General features: G+C 40.0%; 1 protein-coding gene across 1 annotated transcript; it reads left to right on the forward strand.

Annotated features, from left to right (window-relative positions):
- The first annotated feature begins 674 nt into the window (after positions 1–674).
- On the forward strand, positions 675–2,396 carry LOC141617330 (uncharacterized). The gene is made up of 3 exons (XM_074434514.1): positions 675–801; positions 1,004–1,885; positions 1,993–2,396. Exons 1-3 carry the CDS (start codon positions 675–677, stop codon positions 2,394–2,396), a joined length of 1,413 nt encoding a protein of 470 aa, XP_074290615.1.
- Positions 2,397–14,236: the final 11,840 nt, after the last annotated feature.

The raw sequence follows: 14,236 nt of genomic DNA on the forward strand, positions 1-14,236 counted from the left end.
TGCGTGCTTGACAAACGTAGCTAATTACAAACCTTTGCTAGTGGAAAGAAATTCCTTTTTTTGCAATTTACAATTTGCCCTAGAAAACGTTTGCCTACGAGACTGGCTGTTCAATAACCGCTGCTTGTGTGGACCCCAGGCTAAGCAACATATTCATAAAAACACTTTCTCGGTTGTACCGTAATGTTTACCGGGAGGGAGGCCAACTAATCATGCACTTGAACACTACCCGTTCTGAAATAAGCCTTTAAATTTAGGGCTCTGTTCTTCCTACATATATTCATGTAACAGAATGAAGCTCTTCTGGTTTGTATATGTATCTAGGAACAAATCCTGGTGCATACAACCAAACTGGTCCACAAGTAACATAGTACTACCTTGCACACTCAAACATAAATTTATTACTATAAGTTAGGTACTTTAAGATGCAAGAGTACACTTTTGCATTGCCTGTTTGTTCTTTAAGACTCCTCTTTGCCTAATTGTTTGATCTACATAACTCCTTAGTTTCGCTTCCCAGAGGTGCATGATCTCCAGACCGTGACCTGCGAAGAGTACAGTCTGAATTCCTCTACCCCAACTATACCTCAACATAGGCGTGGCAGGTGTTCCAGAGCGACATTTGCTCAGCCTGACATCAGTGTGCCTCGCCCTAGGTACACGGTATTACAGTAATGAAACTCTTAATATCTTTGCTTATGTATGCTTCTGACCTTTACAATGTTACTAGCGATGCACCAGGATTGCCGCTGCAAATCCAAACACCAAACAAAAAAAGAAGGCTGAGTAGGCAACAGAACAGTACGCACTTTCATAAACCCTGGATTTTCTTTTATTACGGCTAATCCGCAGTCATTGCTGACACATCCCACTCTTTTTAACTTTTAAAAATAAAACTTGATTATATATATATATATATATATATATATATATATATATATATATATAAATATATATATATATATATATATATATATATATATTTTTTTTTTTTTTGTTACAGGGTTACCTGCAGCGCGCAGGGACCAACCAATACCTACAACGCAGCTTAGGTTGCCAAAAGTTGGGGCTTGTACTAAATGCCTAGAGAAGAGACTAGCATATGAACCTCCAGCCTTTTGCTCTGCTGATGGCACTATACAGTTACCAACCAATGAGTACCCTCCTTTATTGGTACGGTTATATCCTTCTCCTGATGAAGATGCTGTTCATTTTCGCACGTATGCACGAATGTACAATAACCTTTTTGCCTTCAGCTCTATTGGTGGAGATTATCATGCAAATACATATAAAGGTATTTACGTTTTCCAGTTTCATGGCCAGATCTATCATCATGTACCAAATTTGCATCCCAATGACGGAAAACTCAAATATTTACAACTCTATTTTTATGACGGCCAACATGAAGCTCTAAATCGTAGACAATGCTTTCCTGAAGTAAGAGAAGATATAATTCATATCTTGATTCAAATAACCCAGAACAACCCATATGCACGCTTTTTCCGTTCCTTAAGAGATTTACCTCTCACTGAGAAATCTCAAATATTAATTAGCAGGCACACTGTTTTGGACCAGCGGGTGTATAACGCACCCACCTCTGATGAGGTGGTTATTATTTGGTCTGAAAGTTCATCTTCAAGCGAGTCTAATAGCCCGCATATAATTGTAACTAGCAATGATAATACAACTCATAGGATCATGCACTATTATGGGTGCTATGATCCTTTGCAATACCCATTGTTGTTTCCTGCTGGTGAATGCGGGTGGGTACAAGGCCTTCGAAAAGCTAAGCCAAATCCGGATCCTTCAACGGCCGAGTCATCACGTAGTTTGCCTGCACAACATAAGCAAACTGTTCAGGGTTTGTTAGATGGGGAGCTAATCCGTAAGTGTGCTAACGATAATTTATTGCATGCTAATACGTGTTTTCTTGTACCTAACACACATGCCTTTACAAATGTTCGCACTCAATAGAAGCACATTTAACCTCAGGTGCAGGAGAAGGTGCATGGGTGAGTCCTGAATCTAAGTACAAGGTTATATCATGTCGGCGGTACTATTGTTACAAACTGCAGATCCGTCCAGGAAACATGCTGCTAAGGGCTGGCCGCTGTTTTCAGCGATATATAGTTGAATTTCAGAAAAGAGGGCTGCCACATGTCCACTTTCTAATAATCCTCAAAGACGGGCATAAGCTAAAGTGTGCAGCTGATTATGATAATTTTGTGTCCGCTGAAATCCCAACAACGGCTAATCCCTCTTTGCATGTAATTGTGCTAAAGCACATGATGCACAGTCCTTGTGGTAAGCTTAACCCAGAATGTTCTTGTATGAAACATGCGCAAACGCCTGGCCAGTGTAAGTATGAGTACGTACCCAAAGTCCTTCACATCTAACACTACCACAAACACCGCAGGGTAACCTGAGTACAGACGGCGAAACACAGGTGAGCAGGTTGAGATTTGTAAACACAAGGTAGACAACCGATGGGTCATCCCTTATAACCCCTATCTATTAGCATTGTTCGACTGTCATCTGAATGTGGAAGTTTGTGCTACAATTGAAAGGATTCTATAACCCTCTAATTAAACTCTTTTAATTATTAATCTAATTTACTCTTTAAAATAGATGTTGATCTTATGCATGCATAACAAATTATAAATAGAAGGTAAGAAAAATGATCTTTACAATATATAAAATCGGCTTTTAGGGCACAAGTAAGAACACCTTTCTTACTTGTTCTTGAGCTCAAGATAAATGGATGATTCCTTTTGTCCCAAATGTATGAGAACCTCCTTTCAATTGTTCCAAGACTATCCCAAAATCCTACTTATATTATTAACTAGATAATATAAGTAGTTTACCTTAAATTTAATTCTAATATTATTATTATTATTACTACTCTAGTAATGTAATTTGTATATTAGATTTTATAGAACAAATTCTAGCATAAAACTCTTTTATGTGTGAGAGGTTTTTATGAGAGATAAGCATCAAAGATTAAATTAAAAATGAGAACATCACATGTTCTTAATGGGAAGGGGGGCACCGGTTTTGAAGCATGGGGTAGTCAAATTTTTCTTCCCAATTTTGCTTTTTCTCTTCACAAGAAAAGCTAGGTGTGTAAGGGCTAGTAGTAGGTGTCTTTATTATGTTCCAATTAGCATAAAATAATCACCCACTAACCTCTTACATCAACCGGTTTTTGCCACTTAAAATGGACCTCCATTTTATCTTTGTAATTTGTCATTTGTAATATATGTGACATGTGACATGTTGTAGACACCTCATTTCTACACCTTCCGCCAAACCACCCGGTGATGATTGGGCCGCATGTTTGGTACACAAAACGATTTATGACAGTTCGTAAGTTTATTGTCAAGTGGTCGCTCAAACACTTGTGTCTACCTCATAATTGTCATCTAGGTGTCATTACGGTCGTTTTGGCAGTAATTAGAGTTCATTTGGAGTCCGGGTCAAAAAACCGTCTTAATTTTCTAAAAATCGTCACATCCCGAGTCAAAGCAATGTGCTTGTCTACCTAAGGTTAGGATGTCATAAAATGTTGAGATTATATCTCATTTTGAGTCTCATGTCACTTCATTAGGCTAAACTAAAAGTTTACATTACAAAATGTGCATTTCATTTAGTTAAAATGATAACCCGACATTTAGGCCCGTTTTACGAGGTGATAACGACTTTTTTGGCTTAGGCCTATTTCAGAGAAAGTTCTAGATCTCTTTCTTAGCTTTCCAACGCCACCGAAATCACCTTATTCCGAGTCTTGTAGATAAAGATATGTCTAAAATACGACAGGCTGTCAAACGTGCTTTCTTGCGCAGGAGGAACCCGCTGAGGAAAGGACGCAGCAAGTGCTGCGCCTCTTCCAAGGGACGCAGCTCTGCTGCGCCTTTTCCTCAAGGTTTTCTTTTTGTCCAAGTTTCCGTGTTTAACCTAAGTCGGTTATTTTCGGATCTTTCTCTCCTTTCCTAAACCCTAATTCCGTGATTAGTATAAATAGAGACCTTCGGTCTCACATATTTCTCACGCGAGTGTCCGCCCTTCTCTTCTCCCTTTGCATTCTAAGTCCACGTTCTTACTTTTTGGCGTCTACGTGCTTGAACATTCGACCACGTAAGCTCGGATCCTTCTGAGTACCAGCCTCGTTTGCATGACCGACCAATTTGACCAACTCCACATCAATCAACTTAATTAATCTTAATCGTTTTCCTCTTACGAGGGCACTTTCGTTACAATCGAGTCGAGCATCACTAATCATAAACTTAGTTCATCTCGTTTCGTCAAACATGTAAGTCTGAGGGTGTAAATCCTTCTTTATTTATTGTTATTTACTTTTTGTATCATTAATGTAAGGTTTATGTCGAAAATACTTCTTAAAACCGATTTATAAAACCACGCTTCGAAACCCTTTTTACGGATTACCAGAAGATGATCGTCGAGAAAGGACGCAGCAACTGCAGCGCCTCTTCGAAGGGACGCAGCACATGCTGCGCATCTTCGTGAGGCTGCCGCAGTTCCTGCTTCCTTTCTTCTTCCTTCGTCCTCTGTCAATTCGTCGTTCGTTATTTGTTTTCGTTTGTTCTTCAATTCTTTGACGTAATAGCACAATAATTTCACATGTATATTATTTATCATCATTAATACGTATAATTCATCGTTAAATCCCGACTTAAATCCCAAGTAATCCAATATTTGCGGGTTTTCGTCATTAAAATCAATCCGGGTTGTAGAGATTCGATTCTTTCATATTGAGTTTCTGGAATTCGACCTTTGATATATTTCCATCTGTCTATTCGTCATTAATTCGTCATTAATTTGTCATATTTAACCTATTTAGTTCACCTATGTCACTAATCAATCTTTCATTCATGTAATTAATTCGTTTACGTTCGTCTCATCCATGTTTTATTGCTTTTATGACTCATTTGCATGTAATTAATCTGTTAAATCACTTCCATCCGAGTCGAATATCATAATTAATCCTTAAATTCACCAATTAACATTAACGATTTGCAGTTCCGGCTTCACAGCCAGAACTCACCCTTGGAACAGACGCAGCAACTGCTGCGCCTCTTCCAGAGGGCGCAGCTCTGCTGCGCCTGTTCCAGGTTGATTTCTGTCTCTGAACTTCCGTTCTGCCTTGACCTAGTTTAATTAGCTTACGTATTTAATTAACTATTAATCGTATTATCGCCTAATTCCCGTTCGCTTATTTGTTTATTTTGTTCTTTCTCAAATTATCCGTTTTGGAAGTATTTTCGACAAAAATCAATTGAATCCATTGTAATTATTGTAATTTTCATTATTGTATTATTGTATTTCTTTTATCGCATTGCTTGTATGTCTTCACATGTAATTAAATCTAAATCCCTATTTCGACCCAAATGCATGTTAAATTACGTGTTCACCGACTTAGTATTAATTCTCATATGTTAGGATTAAAACTTGGATGTTGCATTGCATGCATTTAAATCGACAATATATCGAGTATAGACGATTTTCCCTAATCATTAGTAGAGGCCGCTATCGAGGCGGGCGGGATTAGGTGTTCGATCAAAAGAGCTTCCTAATACGTACCCTCACCCCTTACTCCAGATCTCTGTGAACATCCGTGTTCATTGGCATCCACGAGAGTCATTCTAGACATAGAATGCTAAGGGTAACGAGTTCTTGGTGTTCATGTCACTACTTTGTGTCTTGACATGGCACGAGGTATTCGAACGGTTTCCAATTTTCCACAATAAATTGGTGGCGACTCCACAAATGCAAACGCTTGTTTCCCAAGCGCCCCCGTGGCCCATGTCCACAGTTTGGCGACTCCGCTGGGGAAAATACACTTACGTGTAGCCAAAAGGGTGAAACTTGAACAAGGTTAGGGAATAGTTTGTACAAGACAATTGTCGGTTTTCATAACTCGGTCTTCCTAGATCGTTTCATTCGGCGTTCCTAGGCCCAACCCAACCCATTCGACCAATCGTCCCGTCTAAACGGTCCTAATTCTTATTTGGGCCTAAGGATGGATAGCGATTGACGTCATCCATACCATGGTACTTACTCTTATTTGTATCAAGGACTCTCACTACTTGAGGAAATGGACTAGGAATCGGCCTTACTCTTGTTTGGTACGAGCCTCTCCACAGACTTCAGGTTTGATTGTTCGGTATGGCAACCCACTCTTTAAACCAAAACTCTTTTAAATGCACTCAGCATCCCGTTATAATGCCTGTATATATGTTTGTATCATATGTGATCACCATTTTGTAAACAAAACCATTTTGTAAAATAAAATCCTTTTCAAAATATAAATATTTTCAAAATAGCGCAAAATAAGCCTAAACTCTGTCTATATGTCGAGTCAAACTTCGGGCCTAAAACCCATTTCAAAACCAAATACAAAACAACAATGAAAAAAGCGAAAAAAAAAACAAAAAAAAAGGTCCGAAAAAAAAAAGGAAAAAGAAAAAGAAAAAAAGAGAAAAACAAAATATTTTTCAAACATGTAAATGTAAATGTGTAAATTCAATTGGGCTAAATTAGAGTCAAAAGTTCAAACCGACTATGTCCTAGTCGGAACTCTGTCGAGTCATAAACCCGTCTTCCTTTACATTTTGGGTCTTTTAAAAATTCAAGTCAAGTCCTAAGGCGTCACGCCGTCATTTTGGACTCCCTACCCCAACTCAATTAGGAGCTAAACATTTCCACACCTAGTCTCACACACTCGAGGCTAACACATCGTGTCATTCCAAAATCCGTTTCTTGAATTCTCCTAATGACACGTTCGGGACACACATACCCGAACCTCGAGTCAAGTCTGTCTTAAACACACGTCTTAGAATCAACACGTATCATCAATCCCGTCAATCAAGTCAACCACATAAATGTCACTCTGTCAAAGTCAACACTCGAGTCTAAAATGAAAGTCAACACCGTGAATTCAAACACGAGAAGTCGCTCATGACATTTCACGAATTCACAAGTCAAGTCTAGATCTGTCGTCTTACCCTCGTGTTTACTTGTCCCTTCCTGTGTTCCTTTGTTTGTTGCCTTGGTATGCGTGATCCCATGTCGAATCGAGTTGTAATGCGCGTCATTTCTGTCGAGTAGGAATCCGGCAAGTTCCGTCAGTCAGCAAGGTCACTAAGGAGTTCAAGCCACAATCACCATGTCTTTCCAAGACGTTTATGCCATGGTCCTACAAGTTCAAGCTACAGTGGAAAATTTGAGCATTCGCGTCCTCACCCTTGAAAATGGGATGGTGGAAAAGAACACGCCACCTAGAGAAACCTCTAGTCTAGGTCGTCCAAAGCTTACCTCTTGCAATAACCATCGTCCTAGAAAGCCGAAAACAACTGAAAGGAAACCTGGGAGGCATCAAAGGGTGCTTACCGATTTAGGCATGTCTTATGCCGATGCTTTGAAGAGACTCTCTGCCCAAGGCAAGCTACATCCAATAGGACCGACTTTGGATCCACCTATAGAGAAACAGGTGAACCTCTGGAAGGGCAACAAATACTACTTATATCACCAAGGTAGAGGTCATGATATTGAAGAGTGTTTTCTCTTGAAACACACCATCCAAGATATGATCGAAGAAGACAAGCTTCCAATGCCACCATTTGTGGAGCAATTCGATGGGACCGACCCTCTTGGGTCTAACAGCACTAAATACGATGAAGGATCGTTCCTAGACTTTTCTCATCTTCTCGATCCTAGTGATGACAAAGTGTAATACTCCGTATTTATGAGTCTTTGGGTACTCTATCGAGTAGGCCTTACTCTGTCGAGTAAGGGTGAGTTGCGTTTTAAAATAGTTTCTGACCTGTTGGGTACTCGATCCAGTAACTAGGATACTCGATCGAGCAAGGGGGCACTCGATCGAGTACCTTAGCTACTCGATCGAGTAGCCGGTTTACAGGGAGTTATTTCTCGGGTTTTGTTAATTATACGATTAAGGTATATAATCTTTTTCGTCATCATTCTAAACACTTTTCAAAACCTAAATTACTGTCAAAGAGAGAAAGCAAGTACGTTCATCCCTTTAATCATATTGTTAGCAAATCCCGGAGTTTGGAAGGTCGGTTTTCATCGTTTGTTATACCGTTGAGATCCTTGCGTCGAGGGTAAGATCTATGTACCCTTTTTACTGTTTTTTCCTTTAAGTTGGTTAAACCCTAATATGGGGATTTGGGGGTTTTGTGTAGATTGTGATTTGGTAGTGTTTATGTGTTTGTATGATAGGAGGAGGTTTTGTAGAAGAGGCTTTTTGATACATTTGTTGTTGATACCGTCTCGATGTTGTGCTTTCGGGTAGGGTTTCCCTACTCGGTATTAGTTACATAATGTGTGGTGATTGTCTTGTAATTAGTGCTTGTTGATTGGTTTCGTGACGGTTGTTGATTGATTGTTGTTGATGGATGTGATTGTTTGTCTCTGGTTCTCGAGATGCGTTCTCGGCTGAGTGGAGTCACTTGCGGGAGTGGCTTCACGCCCTAGTTTCGCCCTCCGTGGAACCCGCCACGGGAGGGGATGTGCACATTAATGGGATAGGGTTATCGCTCGGTATGATGAGCGGGGCTTAGGTGGGAACGGTGCGGTCCCCCCTGGCGTGGTGGTCCGGTGGACGGTCGGTGACGGAGATTGATGGGAGTGGTGTGATTGTGTGTGTGTGACCGTTTGATTTTTGTGTTGTTTGTTGTGTTGTTGGATTATATAAATTGTGTGATTTGTCGACCCCGTTTAAATGTTTTAAAACTGTGGTGATCAATCGGGAGTGGTGGCGGGTATGATATGACGCGTATGGGATAGGCCGGGATGAGTCATCACGTGGCGTTAGAAGTCTTCATTTGTGTCGACGATGTTTTATAGCTTTGATAGTTTTAGCAGTAGACCATCTGAGAATCTTGTATTTCATTTTATCAGTTTGGAATTGCTATGTAATCACTTTAAACTTCATTTACTTTTAAAGTTGTTACGTTATTGTCTTATGAATATCATGCCTCGGGTAACCGAGATGGTGGCATCCTTATACCTGAGTGGTCCTGGTAAGGCACTTGGAGTATGGGGGTGTTACAAATGGTATCAGAATTGGGGTACTCGATCGAGTAGCCTTGGTACTCGATCGAGTAAGGGGGAACTCGATCGAGTACGTTAGTTACTCGATCGAGTAGCCCTGGTGATTTGTTTTACGTGTTTCTGATCTTCACCTACTCGATCGAGTAAGTCCCTTACTCGATCGAGTGGCCGGTACTCGATGTAGTGACCCCTGTTTTGGGTCATATGCTTATCTTTTGACATTCGTTGCATATTATGTTTAATTCAAAGTTGTTATTTTACTTCTTTATGCATTGTTTTACATGTAAGTTGGTCTTGATACGTAAGTTACCCAATCTTATGGGGTGGTGAGTGGCACCTTATGGTGAGTATGAGTTTGGTGGGAGGAGATGAGCTATATGTGGTTGTGCTGAGAAGTGGAAAAAGAAAAAGAATATTGATGAGCTGATTGAGGCATGGTGCAAGTTTTGGTGAGACATGGTGAGTGATTTATTCGCGAAATTGAGTGATGTAAAAGTAAGTGAAAGTGGGTAAGGGATGATGTGGGTCTAAGGAACGTGAGAATGAAAAGATTGAAAGGAAGGTTTGGATAGTGGCAACTTGAGATGTGTAAAGAATTATGGAGTGATATGGTTAGGAGTCGTGTGGGTCAAGAATATATGTAATGAAAGTTCGTTTTAAAGGGGTTGAGAAGAGTGGTATATAGTGAACTTTATGGAGACATGTTGCGAGGTGGATTTGTAGACAGTGAGTGAGTTTGGGAGATTTGGTTTATTAAGAGGTGAAACTACGTGTGATTTCTTTGGGCATTTAACGGCATGAAATGAAGTTGTTTAAACAGTGAACGTTGATTTTATGGATAGGTTAGTGACAAGTGTGAGCGATAGCATAATAAGAGAAGATCCATGATAAGAAAGAGTGAGATGATATCGACATGAAATAATGGGATTTGAGCTTTGGCGGAATGAGAAGGTAACCGGAGCACTAAAGAATTAGATAGAAGTAATAAGGAGTTGAGCTATTAAATGGTATTGTTGAATGTGAAGAGAAAAGAAGAGTAAAAAGTAAGCTAAGGAAAATTTTCATCGGAGTTATGTGATATAAAGGTAAGGAATCATCGAAATGTGTGATATTATCATGAGGATGTTAGTTAATGGTTATATGGGAGCTTCAGGACAACATGATTAATAATGAGTTTCGAGGAATTAAGGGAGTAAGAGTTGGTGGAGTATTTACACGATATGAGATTTTTGGTGGAAAGTTAGATGACGATACAATTAAGATAGTATTGGGAATAATGTTGAGGTAATTTTGTTGATGGGTTTGATGTTCTTTATTTGGGGATGTTAACCAAAGATAGGAGAAAAACCGTGTTGCTTTGATATGAGTGTAAGAGGTTTGATATACGAGCAGTGGTGGTATTGTGGTGTTGTCACTAGTGGTTAAGGGTGATGATAGATAAGAAAGACAGCAGTCCTAGAGAGGTTGATTTTACAAAGGCCGGATTGATATGTATGGTTGTAAGGGAGTATAAGATGTGGTTATATGAGGCGAGCGCTAGTGGTTGAATATTAATGGTATGGCATGAGGTGATGGTTATGCGAATGGGAAAATATGTTATGAGGGGCATATGAGTTAAGCTCGGGCGACAGGTAACCTTTATCAGGTGGTAACTTACGTGATCGGGATTGACTAGTTGGATGTGATTATGGGTCTATGATGTGTATAAATGTTTGTGTGAGGTTCGAACCTCACGAGAAGCGGTATGGTGTGATAGTTATAAAGATGTTATATGAATGTTTGTGATATATGTAGGGTACGACAATCTGATGGAATGAGGCTAAAAAGGTAATAATTTGATTGATTTGGCATGGCTAGTTATAATTTTATGTGTATTGATAACACATGCGTATTCCGTGGAATGGTAGAGATGATGTTCATGAGGTGCTTATCTGTTTATCCATATAATATGTTGCGTTGTGATTTAATAAAGTGGATTTGAGTAAGTTTTTCTTGTACGAGAAGTTATCTTTGAGTCGGTGTTTATGGGTTTGAGTAAGTTGTGATGTCTATCGGTGCGGTTGTGGTGCCTCGGGTGGTGATCCGGGCACAGTACTTCGTGTTGTGATGCGGGTATTTTCACATTGCGGTGCGGTTGTTGGTGACGGTGTTGTGATGCCGTCACCGGTTGTGGTGGAGTAGGCGGGATGATTATGATACGAGTTTTCGAAAGTGCATACCAGTAACACATAGATTGTTGTTTTGTTTGCTGTTGTTCTTTGTGAGTTTTGGTTGAACATGTAGACTGTTGTTTTGTTTATTGATGTTTCTTACCAGTTTCAACTTGGGTGTGAGGGTAGAGTATGATATGGGAGAAAGTTGTGTATGTTTTATTGTTGTGATGGTATAGTGATTTTCTGTTGATAGGGCACAGTTGTAAGAGGTTGTACAAAACATTTGACCTTGTTGTAGATGAGACATTGGTGCACATAGTCATGGCAAGTGATTCGTAGAACATGTGTGGTAATGATCTGAAAGCTGCAGGTGGTTTTAATCTTTCGTTGGGTCAGTGAGGGAAGGGTGTTTGGATTTAGTGTCTTGTTAAGTCATGTATGAGTTTTGCAGTGATGAAAGAAAAGAACTTGAGGATCTTGTGTGAGTGTACGTAACACGTGTGGATCGTGAGTTATGCTTTTGGTGATAGAAGTTTTATATAGTCTATATAGAGAGGTATGTCATGTTGCGGTAATGTGGAAGAGTTGGAGTATTGGTTATGCTAAGGGTTTTGCGGTATTAGTTAGATAGAGTGCAGAGTAAATTGAAGTATGAGAACTGTTTAAGTAAGAAAGCCTTGGAAATAGGAACGGTTATAGAAATGAGGTTATAGGCGGTTATCTTTGACATGTGGTGGTGATGAGGATGATGAGATGATTTAACTATGGATTTAGTGAGTTACGAGGACGTAACATTTGTCTTAATAGGAGTAGGATGCGATAAAAGTGAGTTTCATGGTTGTGCATGTTGTAAAATAATTGGAAGTAGAGTGTTAGCATACCATAAAGGAGGGATTTGTTTTGTGGTTGATGTTGTTAAAAAGCCATGGCCGTGCTTGTAGTAGTGTGATGTTTAGGAGTTCGAGAGTTTTGATAGTGGCATGATGATGTTTATGAGTGTAAGTAAACTTCGAGGACGAAGTTCCTTTTAAGGGTGGTAGAATGTAACATTCCGTTTGATGTTAGGGGTATTTTGATATTGGATTGGCTCTGGATGATGTATTACGGAGCTAGTTGGTAGTGTATGGAGTTAGTGTTGAGAGAGATATAATGGAGTCGATACGATATCGTGAGCCATGTTGTGGAGGTAGGAATAGTTAGTGGAGTTGGTGTTACGAGTTCATGTTTGGGTTGGAGTTTTGTTTTGAGTTCTTAGTCACGTTGTTGTGTCTTGATCGAGTTAGTATGTTTGTTTTTTAGTATGGGTTGAACTTCGGGGACGAAGTTCTTTTTAAGGAGGAAAGACTGTAATACTCCGTATTTATGAGTCTTTGGGTACTCTATCGAGTAGGCCTTACTCTGTCGAGTAAGGGTGAGTTGCGTTTTAAAATAGTTTCTGACCTGTTGGGTACTCGATCCAGTAACTAGGATACTCGATCGAGTAAAGGGGCACTCGATCGAGTACCTTAGCTACTCGATCGAGTAGCCGGTTCTGAGGAGTTATTTCTCGGGTTTTGTTAATTATGCGATTAAGGTATATAATCTTTTCCGTCATCATTCTAAACACTTTTCAAAACCTAAATTACTGTCAAAGAGAGAAAGCAAGTACGTTCATCCCTTTAATCGCATTGTTAGCAAATCCCGGAGTTTGGAAGGTCGGTTTTCATCGTTTGTTATACCGTTGAGATCCTTGCGTCGAGGGTAAGATATATGTACCCTTTTTACTGTTTTTTCCTTTAAGTTGGTTAAACCCTAATATGGGGATTTAGGGGTTTTGTGTAGATTGTGATTTGGTAGTGTTTATGTGTTTGTATGATAGGAGGAGGTTTTGTAGAAGAGGCTTTTTGATACAGCTGTTGATACCATCTGACTGTTGTGCTTTCCAGGTAGGGTTTCCCTACTCAGTATTAGTTACATAATGTGTGGTGATTGTGCTGTAATTAGTGCTTGTTGATTGGTTTCGTGACGGTTGTTGATTGATTGTTGTTGATGGATGTGATTGTTTGTCTCTGGTTCTCGAGATGCGTTCTCGGCTGAGTGGAGTCACTTGCGGGAGTGGCTTCACGCCCTAGTTTCGCCCTCCGTGGAACCCGCCACGGGAGGGGATATGCACATTAATGGGACAGGGTTATCGCTCGGTATGATGAGCGGGGCTTAGGTGGGAACGGCTGCGGTCCCCATCTGGGGGTGGTCCGGTGGACGGTCGATGATGGCGATTGATGGGAGTGGTGTGATTGTGTGTGTGTGACCGTTTGAGTTGTGTTGTTTGTTGTGTTGTTGGATTATATAAATTGTGTGATTAGTAACTTGACCCCATTTAAATGTTTTAAAAAGCGTGGTGATCCATTCGGGGTGGTGGCGAGAGTTATTGAGCAGGTATGATATGACGCGCATGGGATAGCTGGGATGAGTCATCACGTGGCAGTTAGAAGTCTTCCGCTATGCCAGACGATGTTTTATAGCTTTGATAGTTTTAGCAGTAAACCGTCTGAGAATCTTGTACTTCTTTTTATCAGTTTGGAATTGCTATGTAATCACTTTAAACTTCATTTACTTTTAAAGTTGTTTCGTTATTGTCTTATGAATATCATGCCTCGGGTAACCGAGATGGTGGCATCCTTATACCTGAGTGGTCCTGGTAAGGAACTTGGAGTATGGGGGTGTTACACAAAGAAATCAAAGCGCTGAAGGAGGACGATGTCCAAAGTGGAATGCTCCTGCTTTCCAAGATAGAGGGAGCCATTAATACTCTAAACTCTCGGCTTTCCAACATTGAAAACCAGTTTGCTGAAATGGATAAGAAGCTTGATGCCCAACCTCTCAAGATGAAAAGTTTCAAAACAAACCCTCAACCTAATAGTCCTAAAGTAACGAGTGGGCAATACATTCCTAGTTCCTGTCATCCAAGAATCAAAATCAACAAAGGCAACCCCATGGACCCTTCGTGAAAG

The sequence above is a fragment of the Silene latifolia genome, chromosome X (assembly GCF_048544455.1).
Source record: "Silene latifolia isolate original U9 population chromosome X, ASM4854445v1, whole genome shotgun sequence".
Taxonomy (NCBI): Eukaryota; Viridiplantae; Streptophyta; class Magnoliopsida; order Caryophyllales; family Caryophyllaceae; genus Silene; species Silene latifolia.